The sequence below is a fragment of the Lynx canadensis genome, chromosome C1 (assembly GCF_007474595.2).
Source record: "Lynx canadensis isolate LIC74 chromosome C1, mLynCan4.pri.v2, whole genome shotgun sequence".
Classification (NCBI taxonomy): domain Eukaryota; kingdom Metazoa; phylum Chordata; class Mammalia; order Carnivora; family Felidae; genus Lynx; species Lynx canadensis.
In genome coordinates this window covers 199,610,757-199,632,539 of record NC_044310.1, presented here as the reverse complement: position 1 = coordinate 199,632,539, position 21,783 = coordinate 199,610,757, and the positions used below count along the sequence as shown (strand labels likewise).

Genomic DNA, 21,783 nt, shown 5'->3' with positions numbered 1-21,783 from the left:
TGTGATCTCTCCGAGGAACCAGGATTTATGACCTCTTTCTTTGCCATTCAATTTTCTGTGTGATTTCCCATCATGCTTAACCAAGACCCAAAGTGACCAGACCTGTTAACTTTCCCCCTGCCTCTGATGGGAAAGCTGTTGTCTGTGTTCTTGCTTTGCCTAACCCAAGTACCTATCCTGGGTGGAACATGAGACCTTTTCTTTTCTTTTCTTTTCTTTTCTTTTCTTTTCTTTTCTTTTCTTTTCTTTTCTTTTCTTTTCTTTTCTTTCTTTCTTTCTTTCTTTCTTTCTTTCTTTCTTTCTTTCTTTCTTTCTTTCACTGAAATATTCTCTGTCTTTTTCTCTAACATTTGCTTTTTATCTTGAACAGACCGTTGCCATGAAGGCGGTCAGTCCTACAAGATCGGTGACACATGGAGGAGACCACATGAGACCGGCGGTTACATGTTGGAGTGTGTGTGTCTTGGTAATGGGAAAGGAGAATGGACCTGCAAGCCGATAGGTGTGTGGCTCTGAGGGACGACGGAGAGGCGGGGAGGCACAGCCAACATGGTGGATTGCACCAAAGGCCCTATGGACGCGAGATCTGAATTCCAATTCAAAAAATAGGGAAGTGGAAATTTTATTTCAAATACTGAAATAGTTCATAATCCACAGCCCTGAAGGAATCAGGCCCAAAAGTACTAACATTGGTAGATGTCTTAATTTTGTTTCAAAAGGACAGGATCGAATTGAAAGATTTAGGAAACAGTCATTTCTTTTGTCTACTGTCTCATCGCTGCTTTCTCCTTGGTCAAGATATAAATTATTTAAAAGAAAAAAAATAGCACTTTTGACATCTTTCTTTATTGGAACACGCTGGACCGAAACAATACTGTGTGTGCTCTGTCACACCTTGGTAATTTTTCTTTTTCAAACTCAAACTTTTTGAGCTTCTTTTGGCCTTAATCTTAAACTCTATAAACACAAGTCTAAGTCTCTGCCTATAGATTTGAATATATAAATTGTTCTTGAATCAGACTTTTTGTGTTGTAGTTATTACAGAAATCAGATTTTAAACAGCTTTCTTGTCTTTTATGCATTCATAATTAAGATCGGAATTGTGGGTGTTTTGTCCCCCACAGATGAATACATATACAGATCCTTTTCACTCAAATACTTGTGTGAGAAATGTTACTAGCTGAATATATATAGTCTATGTACTTATTAGGAGAATAGAATTTCCGCCTGCCGGCTCATCTTGGGCTTTCTTTCACTTTGGTTACTTACTATGTGCTTAGTTATAGGGCGTGCCTTTCTTTTTGAACAGAGTACCACTTAAAAAAATGTGGCTGGATTTTTGCTTACACAATATACTTTAAATTACAAGGAGCCTGCACAATTCAAAATAACCCTTTCCCCCCCCACCCCTGTTTTTCATCCAAATTTCCTTACAGCTGAGAAATGTTTTGATCATGCTGCTGGAACTTCCTACGTTGTTGGAGAAACTTGGGAAAAGCCATATCAAGGCTGGATGATGGTGGATTGTACCTGTCTGGGAGAAGGCAGTGGACGTATCACCTGTACTTCTAGAAGTACGTCTTAGTTCTTTTGCTCAAGATGAGGCGAGGTATTGTTTTCTGGATTCCTAGAGAGACCTGTAACATGATGTCACTTATAACACATCCACCACACCAGCATGCTTTGGTAACATTTGGATGTCAAGAAAAATTCCACAATCAACTTACTCTGTTTCTTCAAAGAGAACTATAAAGTTTAATAATGAGGTCTTCGGCTATGAGTGACTAAGAAAGATCCCAAATATGCATTAAAATGCCAAATATGCTGTGGACCTGAAGATTAGTTGCAAATGTTTGATTAAATTATCACTGAGATATTTTCCAAGTATTAAAAGCAAAGAAATCATTAAAATCCATGCAAATACATCTTTGGGTATGTAGGTACTATTAACAGAGAATGGAGTGAAGCTCTAAAGTTTTAGGTTTCCTTCTATGTTTGAAATTTAACTGGGGCATATTCACTGGCAAAACTGATGAAAATAAAAAGCACATATAGGTTAAAATTATGTGTCTACGTGGGACTAAGGACAGTGTCTCTTACCCAAAGCTCTTAAATAGGCTTCTTAGTGCCATAAAGAGGCTGACCTCTAGCACCCCTGCTGCTCCTTCCAGGATTGCCTGGAGGCCCTACCTGTTGCCCTAGGGATTCAAGGCTCCTCTCTTGAACTTTTCAGACCAAAGGCAACTAGTTTATTGAAGCAAAACAACCATTAATGTTGCTGTTATAAATAAATTCTAAGTCAAATCTCAATATATTGAACCTATTTTGTTTATCTAGGTTAAAGTGTTTAACCATCTTAAAATGTTCAACCTCTAAATTTGAATTCTTTGCTAACAAAAAAATGAGTCTTTCATGGAAAGTGATAATAATTCTGGCAGACTCTTTCCCAGAAACTTGCTTGTTCATTAGATCTTTTGCATTTAGAATGTTATTATGATCATCAGACTTTCAAGACCTTGGTGGCAAAGTTTTAGCTCAAGACAAAGTAAGTGTCTGATTCAAACCCTCATCTATTATTTAAAGTTCTTCTAATAGCAAGTTGGGGGAAAGTTCCTCAAAGAAAAGTCATGTATTGCATGAAATTTTGTAAGTCCCCAGTTTATACAGGACGGTATAGGAATGCAAAAAATAAATTGGACATTAGTACAGCCTCCAAAAGCACTTAGTTAGTCAGTCAGGAAGATAAGAAAGGCTTATACATATTCATTTTCTACAAAGTGTAATATTAAGGGCTTCAAGAAAAATACTGAAAATAGTGCTACAGGGGTTTAGGGAAGTACTTTTCCCTGGGATATGGAGAAAAGCTATAATATCTTCCTCCAGACCTCCATTCTGATGCTAGATCAATGTGGGTGTGTATTTGTGTGCACTTACATCAACCGTCTAATTATGGTCTCTTTCACCTTGTGCTGTGATTTTCTGATTCATACAGAAATCAAATCCTCCCTCCTCACATTGTAGCATATGGACAAAACTGGATTATAACTGAAACAATCTATTTGCCAGATAATTGAACACATACACTAATGGCAATTTAGTTACAAATGATCACTTTATGTTAATAATTCCATTTTTCCATGAAAGGTTCACACTGAGCCATTCAAAAGAAGCCATTTGACTGGTAATTTTAAATAGGTGTGTGTTGGAGGAGGTTAGAAGAGAACATTTTAAAGAAGTTGGCAGTACTCTGAATTTTCTTACATAACAAATGAAAAAAGAGATGCTACTGTTTTTTATAGCTTCTTTGGGGCAGTTGGGGGAGACCTTTTGAAACCTACTTGCCTCCTATTGTTTCTCACTTTCTAAAGAAAGTCCCCTGTTGAAGGGCTGGTCGTATCCAGCAATTACTGGGAGAAAGCTGGGAGAGCATGAGAAGGAAAGAGAGGGGGAAAATAGAAAGCCAGAGAATGAATTTGATCAAAGGACCAATGTGAAAACAATTTTTTTTTAAATTAATGGACGAAAGATGATGAAAAAGTCCTTTGGCAAAGGCGAAGAGGAACGAGACTAAATCCTACAAAGTCACACATCTCCCTTTCTGCTCTAACAAATGGAATCCCATCTTTCAGAAGGTTGACACCTGTGCTACCAGAGACACATAGAAACCTACCACCAGAGAATAGCTCACCAAACTTTAAACCACTACGTTCTTTTTTTAGCATTGACTTGAGCATTTGCCCAGCTTGACATGACGTGTATATTGAAATGCTTCCTTTCTGATACAGACAGATGCAATGACCAGGACACCAGGACATCCTACCGAATTGGAGACACGTGGAGCAAGAAGGATAATCGGGGGAACCTGCTCCAGTGCATCTGCACGGGCAACGGCAGGGGGGAGTGGAAGTGTGAGAGGCATGCGGCTCTGCAGACCACGTCCGCTGGTGAGGCACAGAACTAGCCAGAAACCTCAGCACGTTTCGAAACCTATTTCTGCAAATCCATCTTTCCTTTGACACGCCATTTGAGGATGAGTTTGCCATGTTTCTGCTAATAATCTGAGTTCATTTACAGACTGCTAGTTGTTAAAAACTTTAATATCAGGTTTTAAATTTCTAAAAAATGAAATAAAAATAGATCTTAGAGGGAACAAAAGGAGGTTTAGCCCCAAGAGATTAAATGATGTTTAAGGCAATGCCAATGTTAAAAAACCCACACAATTAATATATAGATATATATGTAGATATGCACACATATACATTCACATACATATGCATTTTTTTACCTATGCATTTTTAATACCTAAAGTGCATTTTAATGGAAATGAAAGGGTTATGATGGGTTACACGACTACTTGGTTCTTCTGCTAGGAAAAGGGAAAAAAGTACATTTGTTCTTTTCCAAACTGGAATATGTTTCCTTGTCCTGACATTCAGCTTTCTTTGTAGTGGAAACAATTCTTTATGCGTGGTTTCCATGCTCCAGCAGACTTTGTTGCATTCCATAAAATAATGCACAATCATTTTCTTCATGTATTGGCATTTACAATTCGAGAAATTCAGAGGAGGCCTCGGGATGAGAATGAATGACACAATGTCTAAAGCACTTAAAAAAAAAAAAAAACTAGTTTTCATTATTTCTGGCACAAGAGCAAGATCTTTGCATTGTAACTTGTTTTGTAAGAGTCTGAAGACAGAAATAATGGCGATCACGGGTGTGTGCTTCTGTTATCCTTCTTAATATGTTCTCATCAAGTTTTCACTGCATAATGTACTAGCATTATTGTTTAGCCCGTTATCAATCAACCATTTAACCATAAATAAAAATATTATTTGTTTAGATTTTTCTCCCTTTGGTGAATTTTCGTCTTGCTCTGAGCACTTCCAAAGGTAAACAAGATTAGACTTGATAGTATCTTTGAGTTATTTGATTATTTTCATTTTTATTTTATTGATTGATTGGTTGATTGAGAGAGAGAGAGAGAGAGAGAGAGCAGGTGAGGGGCAGAGGGAGAGCAAGAGAAAGAGAGAGAATCCCAAGCAGGCTCCATGCACAGTGTGGAGCCCGAAGGAGGGTTCCATTTCACAATGGTGAGATCATGACCTGAGCTGAAATTAAGGGTCGGACACTTAGTGACTGAGCCACCCATGCATCCTGAGGTTTTTGATTATATCAGTGAAATTACTGCTAACCAAAAAAACAAACAATTATAAACATCAATCTACTGAAATAGTTTGTTTTATTTTTTTCCCTCCTCCAGCTCCCCTTCTGAAATAGTTTAAATTAAAAGGATAATTGAGGTATAACAGGATAAGGATTCAATAAATGTTATCTAATTTTATTAATATTACTAATATTATACAGAAAAGGTTCTGTTTAAAAAGTTTGAGAAGCATTGGGTCAAACAAAATGGATCCTACTTCTATGAGATCTTTATGTTACTTTGTACTGTGGCTCTTCAGTGGGGTATATACAGATGCCCACTCCCCGGTGTGTATGACCTTGGGACCCATTGTATGTAAAGTGAGAGAAAAGATCAACATATTGTGTTGTCTTACTCTGAAAACAAAGCTGTGTTAAGCGGATTGATTGGGTTTAGAAACACACACACACACACACACACACACACACACCAATTCTCAAATAATCCTGGGGGGAAACAAAATGTGGAAGGAGGAACAACTTCTAGAGAATCCAGAATGGCTGCCCAGGATGCTTTCATTGAGATCAGAGTTAAACAGACGGCCACAGGTCTGCCGCAGGGTGTCAGGGACTTCTCAAAAACAATATTGGCAAGAGAAATGCCTAGTTATATTGAACATATAGAAGCTGCTAAGGGAGCGAGGGTGAGGCAGACCATTCCAGGAGAAGGGAAAGACATAAAGACAGTACAGGGTACAATGAGTGAATGAGGAGACAAGGCTTACACCAAGGAAGGACGTGGTCAGAGGTGAGCTGGAAGAACTTAAGTGTGGGGGATTATGAAGCTGTGGACCATGTGCTTCCTGGATTGAGTGAGGAATTGTTGAGGGCATCTGCTCTGTTGAGTGGCAGGATAATTTCTGTGATTTAGAAATATAATTCAGATAAGCTGGAAGATGGAGACCCTTTGGTTAGACTCTTATAGGTTATTTCCTAGGCTGAACGTAAAAGCTAACACAGGGAGGGGCATTTCTTTTCAGTTCCAGATCAGTAACACCATGGATTTCAGAGTGATCTGTATGGGACCCTGAAGATCCCCACTCCAGAAAGTAGTTAGTTGGTTTCTCTCACCCAGCTTTATGACTTTCCTTTCTCATGCCCTTAGGATCTGGCTCTTTCACAGATGTCCGAACCGCCATTTACCAGCCCCAGCCTCACCCCCAGCCTGCTCCATACGGTCACTGTGTCACAGACAGTGGTGTGGTTTACTCTGTGGGGATGCAGTGGCTGAAGACACAAGGGAATAAGCAAATGCTGTGCACTTGCCTGGGCAATGGTGTCAGCTGCCAAGAGACAGGTCTGTATTATCTTTTCAAAAAATAATACTGATAGCTTTTTATTATTAAATTTTTGAGAAGCAGTACATTCATTTACAAAAACAAAAAAAAACAAAGTAAAACAATAAAGCAAACAAGAAAAGCTTATAATCTTACCACCCTGTGATAACAACCAGGGTTGGCATTTCATATATTTTCTTCCAATCTTTTCAATCTATGTATTTTCTTTCCTGTAGTGGGGATTAAACTGCTATGTATTATCTTTATTTGTCTAAAATGTTGTTATAAGAGGGCTGCTTTCTGAATAGCAAACCAACCATATTTTATACTCTGAATCTCAAATTTTTGGAGCTTCATGATGTAAACTTTCAACAACTTAATACATTGCTTCTGGGCTACAAAAGTGATAGTAACCACTATAGTGGTATAACTATATAATTGGTAGTAACCAATAACAATTGGTACCTTTGACTTTTTCCCTAGAATAACCTCATGTATTAATTATTATGGCACCAACAGAGTTCTGTATATCACTCCAGTATACTTTGAACAGCATTCGTAACTAGTCTGTATTAATATACCATTGCAAATGGGGAAACTGAGGCACGGCAGCAAAGGTGGCAACAAAGGACATGGGCAGAGGAACTCCGGTGTCACTCTATTCACAAAAGATAGGTTTGCTGAGTAATACATTTGGACTGACTAGGTGATTCTCTGCTGGCCGCTTGAAGGCACAAGCTTAGTCTCCATTAAGCTATAAAGAAGCAGCTACTGGTGGGAGATAAATGCAGCTCTGTTTACTGAGACCCTTTTGGTTGTGCTTGTAGCTGTAACCCAAACCTACGGTGGCAATTCAAACGGGGAGCCGTGTGTCTTACCATTCACCTACAACGGCAGGACTTTCTACTCCTGCACCACAGAAGGGCGACAGGATGGACATCTCTGGTGCAGCACAACTTCCAATTATGAGCAAGACCAGAAATATTCCTTCTGTACAGACCATACTGGTGAGTCTCCCAGGAGGAAAGCACCGCAGTGAGAAAAACCCATTTCTCACGCCCTATTTTTATTTGCCAGCCTTCTGGGCATTCATCTTGAGGCTGCAGAAGACATATCACTTTTGTTCAGTCTGGACCCAGGAGACATGAAGCGAACTTAGCAGCTGAAGATCCTTCCATGTTCCCCAGGACCCTTGGGAAATGACACCGAGGGGAAAGCCCTCCTGTTCAATTATTTCTGACACACTGGGATTATGATGTGATTAAAGATACGGGTATATTAACATCCGTAGGCAATCCCCCAGCGCTAAAGAATACACAGGATGAATGCCTGAGTGCTTCTGCTTCTCTACTGGTTAACACTATGTTTTATTCAAAGCGACCATTTGATCTTTTCTCTTTTGGCTGGGAAAATGAGAGTGAAATTGGATTTAAATCTGTTTTGAAGGTGAAGGTGAATACGCTAAGGAAGCTTGAGACTATATTATCAGGCATCCTTTCTTCTGAGGTAGACTCCCCGTGAATTAGCTGCAGAGACCTGGCTCGCTCGGAACCTTCCTGTGCTAATTCCCCACTGTAAGCTGGGGTCATATGAAGCTGTGTGCTTAGTCCCCACTGTAAGCTCAGTTGTCATATTATTTCTTCCTATTTGTCTGTTATTCTGGGCAGTTTTGGTTCAGACTCGAGGTGGAAATTCCAATGGTGCCTTGTGCCGCTTCCCCTTCCTGTACAACAACCACAACTACACGGACTGTACTTCTGAGGGCAGGAGAGACAACATGAAGTGGTGTGGAACAACGGAGAACTACGATGCTGACCAGAAGTTTGGATTCTGCCCCATGGCTGGTAAGACAAAGCCCTGTAGACACCCATTTACGCAGTAAGACAGAAGAATAGTGTCCGGTTTACTCCTATTTTACCCATTAAGCCTTAATTTTCAGACAGCATGCAACTCTGTAAGATATATTTATATACATATAGTTATATAATATCATATATAATTATTATATATTATATAACCATTCATATAATTGTAAAATCCTTTTGATATAGTTGAATTCCAAAAACATATAGATGCAATAAAAATGCTTTTTTTTAAAGTCTGGAAATGCACATATTTTACAGGTTTGTCATTTGTAAAGAGCACACAACTTACAGCATTTAATACATAACTGCTGTAGTCACAGACCCACGATATTTACAACATAATTTTGGTTTGATTAGAATAAGCCCGGTCACTTATTAAATACCAAAATGACCAAAACTCTGCTTTTCTTTCAAGTATGGGATCTTTTCTTTTTTAAGGGGGATCTAGTTTGTAAGGATAGAGAAAGGGGGGCCAATACCTTTTCTTTGTTCTCAAATTTCAAGAACCCCATAGGTTACAGTTGATCTTGTAGTTTTGGAACTGAGAAGCCGTGCACCGTATGTTGTGGAATGTGAGGCCATGAAACATAAGAAAACTAATTATACTTTTATTTCTCTCAACACAAGAGAATGTCGGATTTAGAAGAAAAACATGCTCTAGCTTACAATTCTATACCCAAATGCATAGTTTCCCTTCAGGATAGAATAAGCTGGAAGTAGAAAAAATTATGAGGCAGTAGTCAACATCAGTCTTCTACAACAATGCAAACCCTCTACATGAATGTGTAGGCATTATTGTGGTTTAACGTCCCTCAACCTTTCCTGTAATTATTCCCTACAACATACTTCACCTGTGGACTATGTTTGCTCCCTCTGGTACTTAAAACTCTACACATGCAGAGAGCAGCCCTGAGACTTCTTTGAGGCACACCAGACTGCTTTCCAACCAATTCTTGGTTATCCTAATAGCCTAAGGACTGATAATACTGCACATGTTTTTATACCTTGTGATCATTTCTCCATCCATTTCTATATAGCCCACGAGGAAATCTGCACAACCAATGAAGGGGTCATGTATCGCATTGGAGATCAGTGGGACAAACAGCATGATATGGGCCACATGATGAGGTGCACATGCGTTGGGAATGGTCGTGGAGAATGGACTTGTGTCGCCTACTCTCAGCTCCGAGGTATGCTTGCTTATTAATGAGAGCATGTGAAAGGACCGAGACTGCAGAGAGGACCAAGTTTTGTGGACATTTGTACTTTCCAAAAGCAGGAGGGGAAATGTGTGACGCCATGCCATCAGTCTACCGTGCTAGATAGGTTTGTCATGTTAGGCAGCCAGTGGAGAGAAGCTGGCAGAGCACTTCTAAAATTTGAAACATTCCCAGGATGTAAGTACTTAGGCTGAGAAGATGACTTCAAAGGCTAGAACACAATTATTTGATCCTGTTAGCTTTTAGTTACACCATTGGATTCATGTCTAGAAAAGATTGAATAATTTCTGTAAAGAAAAGAGACTTTGCTATTCTAAAAACAGATCCTTGCAGATCCAAATTGAAGGTGACAATCAGAGAGACCTATTTCTTTTGCTCAGCTCAATTTTTTTTGCCTTGGATCCTGGGATATAATATAGGGATATCGATTTATGAAAACCATGTTGGTACTTCTGTTTCTTTGATTTGAAGAGTACGATTTAGGTACAACTCTGAACCAATAAATAGTCCATATAACTGGTGTGTTGACCTTGGCCTGAACTTGTTCTCCTTTTGTGGGTAACACAATACCAGAGTAATAATAATTCCACATGATGTTGCAGAACAGAAAGGAAAGACATACAGACTAACACTTCATTTTACAGAGGAAGGAGCTGAGACCCAAAAAGGGAAAGTAATTTTCTCAGGATCTCTCAGAGAGTTTGGAACATAGTTGGCCTACTCTTGTGTTTTGTTTTGTTTTGTTTTTAATTTCACAAATGCCATCGATGTTATTTTATTTCCCAAATCCAAATATCTCCCCACCCCAGCCATTCCAGAGATCAGACCATCACACCATGCTGGGTACTCCATAAGTATGCTTAATTTTCCTCCTATTTCTCATAGCACGCAGAGATCTAAAGGACATTATCAAATTAGCAAGAACTTTTCCAAAAGTAAAACACGTATTTGTTTAAAAATTACCTTTCCACAGGAAGGTGTATTTTACCACATTCTTTACTTAGTTGTATAGACTTTGACCTCTGATATTTAAGTTTATAAAAAAGTTGATAAGACAGAGAATTTTTTTTTTCCAAATCCTGTATTCCTGACTAAGGTTTGAAAAAATGTTCTTTCTATGCTAGTAGAAAAGTTATTTTAGTGGGAGGTGTTGGTAATTTAGTGGGAAAAAAACTGTATGCTTTGAAAAACATGGCTTTTTTTTTTTTTTATCTCATCGTGAAACTTAAAAAAGTTCTCCACCATCCCACTGTCTCCTAAACAGATCAGTGTATTGTTGACGACATCACTTACAACGTGAATGACACATTCCACAAGCGTCATGAAGAGGGGCACATGCTGAATTGTACCTGCTTTGGTCAGGGCCGGGGCAGATGGAAATGCGATCCCGTTGGTAATTAGCCTCATGTCTCTAGGAGGGTTTGGACGCTGGGACTAGTTAACAAGTTTCAGATAAGGAGAGCCATTTGATATTACATAATGGAAGTTGACTCCAGACTTTGATCAATGGCTTGCAGAGAGCTTTGCAAAGTCTTTTCTCTAATCATAGACCAAGATACCAGTTTGATAGTGACAGTTATCTATTTTTGTTGAGTTTGGTAACACATGCAGGTTTATTTTAATGGAATGGAATTAGTTCTTTGGTTTTGAATCATAAAGAGAATCCATGTTATGAAAGAGAACTTTCCTTTGCTGACTGTGCAATAACGCGGGCAAGTGAGCGTGCCAGTAAATACCTCGTTCCAAATACTTTATTTTTCTTGGCTGCCCTTTATAATAAATAGATCCAAGCAAATAGTGAAGATTGAGCCTTAAAAGAGCTGCATGGCCAGCCTTAAGGTAATCCATTAATATTCCCTTACCAAAGGAGACCTGTTGCTCACCACGAAAACAAACTGATCAGATGAGTTTGTTTGACATGAGATTATCAAAGCTGAGAGAGAAGCCTGAGAGGTATTTTTTTAGAAAATGCTCAGCAATTAAAATCTAGTTCATCCATGTGCATGTAAAATTAAGCACTCCAAAATTTAAAATCTAGTTAAAATCTAGTTAAAATCTAGTTCATCCATGTGCATGTAAAATTAAGCACTCCAAAATTTAAAGAGGTATATAAAGTGATCCTTTGTTCTTACTATTCGAACGGTAAGTCAGTGCATCAATATAGCTTAAATATAATATCTAATTTATTGTTCCAAAATTGATATTCAGAATGTCAGTATATACTGAAATCTAAATCATAAATTTTTTATTTAGAAATATCGTCTTTTTTGGGGTGCCTGGGTGGCTCAGTCAGTTAAGTGTCTGACTTCAGCTCAGGTCATGATCTCATGGTCTGTGAGCTTGAGCCCCGGATTGGGCTCTGGGCTGACAGCTCGGAGCCTGGAGCCTGCTTCAGATTCTGTGTCTCCCTCTCTCTCTGCCTCTCCCCAACTCATGCTGTCTCTCTCAAAAATAAATAAAACTTGAAAAAAATAAAAATAAATTTAAAAAGAAATATCTTTTTAGAAAGCTAAACATTTCTCCCAATGGGTACTTTTTTTTTTTTACTACTACTAATTGCTCTGTAAGGTAAAAGATATGAACAAAACATTTTGTAACCACATATATTTGTAAGGACAGTTGCCTCTCTGCCCCTCCCCAGCTCATGCTCTGTTTCTCTCTCTCTCTCAAAAATAAAAAACATTAATTTTTTTTTAAATGTAAGGACAGTTGCAAGTTTCCATTAAAATTAAGAATATACGGGGGCGCCTGGGTGGCGCAGTCGGTTAAGCGTCCGACTTCAGCCAGGTCACGATCTCGCGGTCCGTGAGTTCGAGCCCCGCGTCGGGCTCTGTGCTGACGGCTCAGAGCCTGGAGCCTGTTTCCGATTCTGTGTCTCCCTCTCTCTCTGCCCCTCCCCCGTTCATGCTCTGTCTCTCTCTGTCCCAAAAATAAGTAAACGTTGAAAAAAAAAATTAAAAAAAAAAATTAAGAATATACGGTCTGAAAATTTACAAAAAAGGAGGGGGAGGCGTCTGGGCTCAGTTGGTTGAGCATCCTACTTTAGCTCAGGTCATGATCTTATAGTTTGTGGGTTTGAGCCTTGCATCAGGCTCTGTGCTGACATGACAGCTCAGGGCCTGGAGTCTACTTCAGATTCTGTGTCTCCCTCTCTTTCTGCCCCTCCCCTACTCACACTCTGTCTCTCTCTCTCTCTCAAAGATAAATAAGCATTAAAAAATGTTTTTTAAAGAATATAGGAGCACCTGGGTGACTCAGTCGGTTAAGAATCCAACTTTGGCTCAGGTCATGATCTCACAGTTCATGGGTTCGAGCCCCGCATCGGGCTCTGTGCTAACAGCTCAGAGCCTAGAGCCTGCTTTGGATTCTGTGTCTCCCTCTCTCTCTCTGCATGTCCTCTGCTCATGATCTGTCTCTCTCTGTCTCTCAAAAATAAATAAACCTTAAAAAATTAAAAAAAAAATATATGGTCTAGCACACTGAAATTAAATTTGTACCTCCATGTCTTCAATGCTGCTTCTTCTACTTGTTTATATTTTAGACCAATGCCAGGATTCAGAAACCCGAACATTTTATCAAATTGGAGACTCCTGGGAGAAGTACGTGCATGGTGTCAGGTACCAGTGCTACTGCTATGGCCGTGGCATTGGGGAGTGGCATTGCCAACCTTTGCAGACCTATCCAGGTAAGTACCTTTCTTAATGCAAACTGAGAGTCTTTAACGGAGTTTCCAAAACAGAGCAGCATCAGTGTTTTTAATACTCTGATGCCTGCATTGGCCTCCTCTCTATTTTCTATCTTTTTCTCTTGTCTCTAATAATCAGATTTTTGACTAAAATAATTTTCCTTTCTCCTCCATCAAGTTAAAGGTGTGCTCAGCTGTGAAAATGTGCCTGTGTGTAAATTTGTTTCTGAACACTGTAGAGCGTTCCATTAGGTTAAAACACTCTGGCTAATTTCATCTCACATCCCCACGTGGAAATAGAAACCATACCGTGAACTATACTGGAGGTAATGTGTGGGGTTGTATGTTATGGCTCTTAACAGAAAGGTTGCCTAGAGAGATTATGTGAAATACAATATAGGGTATGTGTGTTCGCTCACCATTTCATCTGGGGCTTCTTTGTGTCAAAATTTTCATTTGTTTGATCAGTTGGAGTCTAGAACAAAGTATCCTGGGTCAACAGTTGAGTAATTTGGTCAATTTTCTGCCTACGCAGTTCAAATATTCTCAAATGTTTATTGCTGGGTTCGTTTTTTTTTTTGGTTTTTTTTTTTTTTTTTTTTAGGTCACAGGACATAATGCCTAGCTGGAGGTGTGATTAATTCATTTTAGACAAAAAAAACATTTTTTAAATTTAATTTTCACTGAGTGATTATAATAAGACACAGTGAATTATGAAGCTCAAATTTTTAGGCACCAGTTATTTGAGCAACTACTAAGCTGCAAAGCCTCCTAGGCCTCTGTTACCCTTAGACCTGAAACATGGGCCACATTCAGAAACAAAAAGAAGTTGGGAGAGCATCAGATTCTGCCTATGACAGAAATTAAGATTACGTGAACTAGGGACACCTGGGTAGCTTAGTCAGTTAAGTGTCTGCCTTTGGCTCCAGTCATGATCTCATGATTTGTGAGTTTGAGGCCCATGTCAGACTCTTTGCTATCAGTGAGGAGTCTTTTTGGTATCTTCTGTCCCCCTCTCTCTCTGCCCCTTCCCTGCTTGTGCCCTGTCTCCCTCTCTCTCTCTCTCTCTCTCTCTCTCTCTCTCTCTCTCAAAAATAAACAAACAGAAAAAGATTAAGTAAACTAAATCCCTCCATAATGTCATAAGAGATTAGTATCTCTTATTACACATATTCACTATCACAGACAACAGGATATGGAACAATTTGGCCAAAGGTAGAGTTTGCCAAGACATGGGTCCTGGCTGTAGGCTGTGAAAGAGTTCCATGTCAAGCTTCACTCACTAGTTTCTCATCTGTAAAATGGGGATATTAAAGTTGATTGCCTTTAAAGTTCCTTCTAGCACAAACAACCTAACAATCTCTGATCCTAAACACTAACTGCCCAGATACACCCCTCCAACAAACTTGGAAGAAACACTGCTCTCCCCAGTCCTCAGTCACTGCCAGGGCCGTTCAAGGTGACTTTGCTTAAACAAGCTCACAGCACAAATTGACCTGGCTCTTAAATTGTATTCATGGTGAATTTAGGTGTAGGAATCACTTAAAATATATTTTTTATTTAATAACGTTTAAAATATCTGATTGCAGAAGAACCTTAAGTTCAGAAATTATATATATATATTTTTTTCCTTTAATGAGGCAACTAAAGGGTAGAGCCTTCTAAAGAAATGCTCCTGAGTTTCTATGTTTATGGTTGTTATTGTTGTGGCAACTTGTTGAAAATCGCCTTCAATGATTTAGAGAAAAAAAATTTTCTCACCCTTTTACAATGAGCCTATTCACAAAACTGCTCGCTGGAAGCATTTAGGTGAACCGGACAGGGGTGAAATCTACATGGGAAGGAAGCCTTCTGCTTTGGAGTTTACTTGTTGACTTTGTTCCTATTTTTTAAAAAGGGTAAGAAGAATGCTCAGGGAACACAGAGAAGGAGATTTGGAGAGGGGATTGGTGTTTGCCCTCAGTACGTGGTTGGGTGCTTATCTCCATGCCTGGTTTGCTCAGTGGTTCATGCCTAGCGCGCGGGGCTTCATGAGGTTGGGGAGAATAAAGGAACCACAGATGACCAGTAGACTGTCTCTGAGCCTTGCCCTGTTTGCTCCCGTCTACAGAGGATTTGGTGGAGTTGTTCAAACTCAGAGAAGATAAGAGGCATTTGGTTTGTCAATAAACAGCCAGGGAAGCACAGATCTCAGCAAACAAAATAGAGAAAAAAGGACTGAGTCACAAACTCATAAATATTTAACTTCCCCAGGGTCATCGTTCCTGGAAATGATTCATTTCGGCCTTATTTTAAACTGATTTTAAAAGCATACGCATTGTGTCATATCTTTACTTAACTATTTTATGGTTAGCCTGACCAGATTGAATAAGAGAGGGAGTAAGGTTTTTACTGGTAATTGCTAGTATATACCAGTTAGGTTAATTTTAGTTTTACCAAATCTAACCAGTGTAAATGATGTCAGAATTTTCAGATGTCCTGTCTTCAAATCATATGTAGATTCAAGTCTAGTGGTAACCAGAATTTAGTTGGCCTTACAAATGATGGACACGGGCTCTTTACTTTCTGATAAAAAATACACTAAATGCATGAAATCCACACTGATGTTCAGTGGTCTATGGTACAAGCCTAAAATTTAAAACCTACAATTTCAAACCAGTGCTTGAAAGTTTAGAAAGAGAAAAAACTTCTGTAGTTTTGCTCCATCACTGAGGTAAAAACGAGTGAGTCACCTTTTTTGTTTCCCTCCCCTCTCGTTTATTACCTTGTGGACCCAGGAACAGGATTAGGGTTAAAGGTGGACAGTAATTGTCATTTGTATTGTCTTTCTAAAACTTAATAGACATTCAACCATCATACACTTTTTCTTTTAATTAAAAGCTAATTTTTTTTTCGAGCAGTTTTAGGTTCACAGCAAAATTGAAAGGAAGATACAGAGCTTCCCGTACAGCTCCTGCCCCACACATGCCCAGCCTCCCCTATTACAAACATTCCGACCCAAGCAGTGCATTTGTTACAATCAATAAACCTGCATCAAGACACCATTTTCACCCCAGGTCTTTGGTTTACATGAAGGATCACTCTTGGTGTTGTACATTCTATGGCATCATAAACCTATGGCATCATAAACCTTTTCCTCCCTCAAAATCATGACTGCCAAAGGAAATTATAGTAGGAATTCCTTAAAGGACTGATATTTGAACAACCTTATGCCAATTATTGTAAATAATTTAAGGACCTGATATTTCTGTATTTACTGATGTTCACAGAAGTCACATCTCTAACATTTTGCTTCACCATTTGTCTTTAAAAATTTATTTGTATTTTTGAGGAGCTTCATGAACAGAAGGAGTAATTCAAAGAGTGACATGGAATTATAGAAAACTAAGAATTCTGTACATGGATTTTGATATTTATGTGGCTTAGAAATAGGTGCATTAAATGAAATTAAGATTCAAAGAATCTTAACTTGTTAGTTTTCAACCACTTTGAATTATTCTCAGTGTGGAAGTGAGCATATTATTGTAAAACTTTTAAGTCTACACAGAGATGCAAGTTATATATTTGTTCTCCTACAGAAAACTTTGTTTTCAAAGAGAATTTGACAGCAAAGATAATTAGGTTTGAAAATCAATATTTTTTTTTTCCTAAGAGCTTTCAGAAAACCTAAATCTGTTAACAATCTGGTGAAATACTTTACTAAACTTGCAAAATTTTGCTGTCTTTGATAGAGTGGCAGTTAGAAATTCTTGGAAAGGTTATGACAAGAAACTTTGTTTTCATTTCAAAAAAGTTGAACATTGACATCATGAAAAAGACAGTGTTTAGGGAAAAGATGTGTTCTGCTCAGCAAGCATAAATTTTCTAGGTAATTCATTATTATCCTAAGTGGAGTCTACACTATTAAGAAATTAATTCCATTTTCCTTATATTGTTTTTTCTTTAAAAAAACATACTTTAAATTTTGTAGGAAACAATCATACATACTGAGATGTGGAAATACTGAATTTAGTATATACTTCAACCTGTCATTTCAGCTGATAATTGCTTTTCAAAAAAAAAACTTTGATCTCTTAATAACGTGGCCCATCAGTGATACGATTTTAGAGTATACTTACTAAGTAAAAATAAAATGAAAACTTTTTCCCTAATGGATGTGTAGGCTGATAAGAAATAAAACTGAACCTGTCATTACTGCTTTTGTGTATTCATCTAGGATTCTACCCCATTTAGAAATATGGGTGTTTTATATCATGTCATATGACCTTTAGAATGTTGTGTCCTTCTTAGTGGGTGGATTCATTCTAGATGAAAAGCTTCACAGATGAGAATTTGTTTTAAAGAAGCTTAGTATGATAAATAAATGGGAGTTTGGGTTCTTTGTTACTTTATTTGGGTTAGGGTAGTTTGGCAATTTTCTCAATTCTTATTTTGAAAATGGAGACAAAATAAAACTAAGGCATTTTTCAAATTTTATTTTATTTGCTATAAACAAGTTCTATTTGCATTTCTCATGTGAACGAAAATGACTTATTGACTAGAAAGGATTTTATTGCATTGATTTCCAAGGACAATATGTAAAAAAGTAATCCCAGAATTTTTTTAACTATACTCACCCTTACTGATAAGCAAAACTATCTTTTAATGATGGCCATCCACGTGCACTAACTTTAAGTTGAAGCAAGTGAATACCCAAGATCACCAAATCTCACATTCTCATTTTCAGGCACAACTGGTCCTGTCCAAGTCATCATCACTGAGACCCCCAGTCAGCCCAATTCTCACCCCATCCAGTGGAATGCACCAGAGCCATCTCACATTTCCAAGTACATTCTCAGATGGAAACCTGTGAGTATCCCACCCACAAACGGGACATTGAGTGTTCTGAAACAAACACATTCTAAATACTTGTTTTCCAGCTTTCGAGCCAACTGATCTGATGAACTATCTGTGATTTGATATATAGATTTAGCTTTTTTGGTATTTAGAAGGATTTAGAAAGATTTGTTATTTAGAAAGATCTTCTTAACAAGGAATTAGAGATGATAATGTCTGAAACAACCCTTCCCCGATATGGGAAGGAAATCTAAAGGCTTCGTATATTTTGCACCTCTGTCAGAGGAAGACAGTTATTGGCATCATTTCCATGATTTGAAAAAATTAATATTTAGCTATAGAGGTTCACTTTTTAAGGGATCACTTCTTAAAATGTTACTTTTGTTTCTCTGAAGTTTTTTAGGTAGAGGGGGAAAAGAGATGATTCCAGGGAAGAAAATGAGGGGTGATAGTTGGCTTGTTTAAAAAGTGAACCTTCTGAGTTTTTAATGAGAAGCATCTAGAAATTGAAGAAATCATACTGAGGAAGATGTTGATCTAGTAAATTTTAGGATTTCTTACCCTTCAAACCTGCCTGTTAGATCTCCAAAATTCATGACTCATAACTTAAGAAACACTCTTTTAAACCCAGGAAAAAAAATGTCCACTATTAGTCACAGCTGTTAAATCCTAGCAATTAAAAACAAAATAAAACAAAATGCTGGACCAACTCAGGCAATTGTATTTAAACTCTTTGGGAAAAATTCAAGCTGTGAAATCATTCTTTTTTTAAAAAATTTTTTAAATGTTTATTTTTGAGACAGAGAGAACGAGAGAGAGAGAGAGAGAGGGAGAGAGAACGAGCATGAACAGGGCAGAGGCAGAGAGAGGGAGACACAAAATCCAAAGCAGGCTCCAGGCTCTGAGCTGTCAGCACAGAGCCGGACATGGGGCTTGAACTCATCAACCATGAGATCATGACCTGAGCTGAAACAAAGAGATGCTTAACCAACTGAGCCACACAGGTGCCCCAAAAGCATTCTTTTTTGTAGCATACTCAGTATTCTTGTCATAGTGTCCAGAGCAGCCATTTCCAGAACTTTGCATTTAGTGATGTTAGCCAGTGGGATTACTATATTTTCCCCTCCAATACCTTCTTGTCTCTCATCTTTACATCTCACTCCCAGTTTTATTTACTTTAAAACTAATTCTGAAGTATTGCGTGAGATCACTGTAATAAGGGACATTTATAGGGAAGTAATAAGATGTACATTGAATTGGAAAATCTTCAAAGAAGCAGCAGTGACTAATTTCTTTAAGATTTTTAACGATGAAGAATTTTCAGGTTTTTCCTCAATGGATATTATCCAAGAGTGTATTTTTGAATACTTTCTTCTGATGCCTAACCTAGAATTGAATAAAACAGTTATCATGAAATCTGATCTAATCGTAATGACTAATTTGAGATTTTTTTCAACGTTAAAATTTGAGTTAAAATTTAAATTTAAAATATACTATGATCCATTTCATTTATTTCAAAAATATAAATGGGGGTGCCTGAGTGACTCAGTCGGTTAAGCGTCCGACTTCGGCTCAGGTCATGATCTCACAGTTAGTGAGTTCGAACCCTGCATCCAGCTCTGTGCTGACAGCGCAGATTCGGATTCTGTGTCTCCCTCTCTTTCTGCCCCTCCCCCCCTCACACTCTGTCTCTCTCTCAAAAATAAATTAACATTAAAAATTAAATCTATATATGTATATAAATGGACACTTGAGTATTTGAATTATTGAGGAACTGGTTGATTGGATAATTTTAAAAAGTCACTGGGCATTAAAAATGTATTTTGACTTAGCTTAGAATATTTACACTTAAAAGGATCTCATCTTGTTTGAAGTAAGTGTGTTTCTTTTCCACACATTTTACTGCAATGAGTTTTGTGATCCATGACATATTAATGAAGTTGGACGGATGTGAAATGTAAACTGGAAGCAAAGATTAAATAAACCGAAATCACATTCTTCTGCAGTCTTGCCCAAAGTTGGCTAACCGCTTTTGATGGGGTAAATCATATCCAAGAATGAGTCATACAGCCAGACCAGCTGAACCTTATATGTGATGGTTGCAGGAACTGAGTCACAAAGTAATATTATATCTTTGACTATTTCTGCAAGGCAAGAAATTTGTATCCTACTAAGTGAGAAGTAGAATATCTGGCCGTTTCCCACCCAAGAAAAGAATATATCTCTGTGCATCATAGACATTTAAAAAATGGGAGAGGCAAAACTTAGGCTCATCGTATTTTCTTGCTAATATGAAATAAATTCGTCTGGCAAAAAGGAAGGTGCCCCGTGCCTGTGACTGTGTGACCTTGGGCATGTCATATAACTGTTTCTTCACCCGTAAAATGAGGGCATTTATACCATGAAGTTGGAGAAGGGAGAGATGAAGACTGAATGAGAGAATGCAAGTAAAAGCACAGGGTGTGGTACACAATAAGCTATCAGTAAATATTAGCCATACTAATAATTATTATTGACATTAAACTCTGCTACAGGTCCCTATTCTGATTTCAGTTTTCCATGATTTTCCTCCACAATGGAGCTGCACAGGTCCCTCGTTCTTTGAAGATTACGCATGATCATCTCTGAATGTTCATCCTTGTGAATACTTATGTGATTTTTTTCTTTTAAATCTTTAGAAAAATTCCCCACGCGGTTGGAAGGAAGCCACCATTCCTGGCCACTTGAATTCCTACACCATCAAAGGCCTGACCCCAGGTGTGGTATATGAGGGACAGCTCATCAGTGTTCAGCACTACGGCCACAGAGAGGTGACACGCTTTGACTTCACCACCACCAGCACGAGCACAGCAGTGACTAGTACGTACCCGAGCCATCCTCATGCCCACGCCTGTGTTCCTCAGAGCTGCGCTGTCCTCAGGGAGTGGTTTGCTTCTCAGGTCCTATTCTTCCATGGATGGCCCCAATACTGTTTTTAAAAAACGGTGTTCTGTAGATGACAGTAGGACATTTTCTTGATGGCTGAAGGCTCCCTCTCCCCTTCCCGTGGCTGTCTAGGCAACACTGTGACAGGAGAGACGACACCCCTTTCTCCCGTTGTGGCCACTTCTGAATCTGTGACCGAAATCACGGCCAGCAGCTTTGTGGTCTCATGGGTCTCGGCATCAGACACCGTGTCAGGATTCCGTGTGGAATACGAGCTAAGTGAGGAGGGAGATGAACCACAGTACCTTGGTAAGCTAAATGTGTTGCCATGACAGCTTTTGAGTGGCTGATGGTGACTCTATGTGTATGTGGGTTGGGGGACCTCCAAGAAGGTGTTCATTGAGTTTTGGAACTAGTTGACAGCTCAGACCGAACAAACTTCCAATGTGAGGAAGGAGAACAGCTGACCCTTTCTAGAACTGAGCTTGGATTTTTCCTGAGCCATGCTCACATTTTCCTGGTCCCAGTGTGAGCTGCCTTACCCGTTTGCCTGGGCACAAGTCTGTACAACCATAGTGTTTTCTCCAGGGAAGTGATTGCCAGTATGAGGACCACAGCAGAAAATGTTAGCCTTTGGGGGTGTACTCATGCTTTTCAAATTCTCATGGTTAGGGGCTTTTTAAAAACTTTATTGTAGTATAATATATCATAGGCATACAGTTGATGAATTTTTATAAAGTTAGGACATCCATGTGAGCAGCACCCAGATTAAG

The 21,783-nt window shown here is 38.6% G+C and overlaps 1 protein-coding gene across 10 annotated transcripts in view; it reads left to right on the top strand.

Moving 5' to 3' along the window:
* FN1 (fibronectin 1) overlaps window positions 1-21,783 on the top strand; it is a 69,861-nt gene that overhangs the window by 3,879 nt on the left and 44,199 nt on the right. For all 10 annotated transcript variants that reach the window (XM_030324184.2, XM_030324188.2, XM_030324186.2 and 7 more), the window contains exons 4-15: window positions 371-502; window positions 1,437-1,574; window positions 3,786-3,944; window positions 6,308-6,499; window positions 7,307-7,486; window positions 8,147-8,323; window positions 9,382-9,534; window positions 10,829-10,957; window positions 13,106-13,249; window positions 17,976-18,097; window positions 20,764-20,944; window positions 21,143-21,319. In XM_030324184.2, the coding sequence (XP_030180044.1) occupies window positions 371-502; window positions 1,437-1,574; window positions 3,786-3,944; window positions 6,308-6,499; window positions 7,307-7,486; window positions 8,147-8,323; window positions 9,382-9,534; window positions 10,829-10,957; window positions 13,106-13,249; window positions 17,976-18,097; window positions 20,764-20,944; window positions 21,143-21,319 (1,884 nt within the window). The remainder of the gene's footprint in view (window positions 1-370; window positions 503-1,436; window positions 1,575-3,785; window positions 3,945-6,307; window positions 6,500-7,306; window positions 7,487-8,146; window positions 8,324-9,381; window positions 9,535-10,828; window positions 10,958-13,105; window positions 13,250-17,975; window positions 18,098-20,763; window positions 20,945-21,142; window positions 21,320-21,783) is intronic.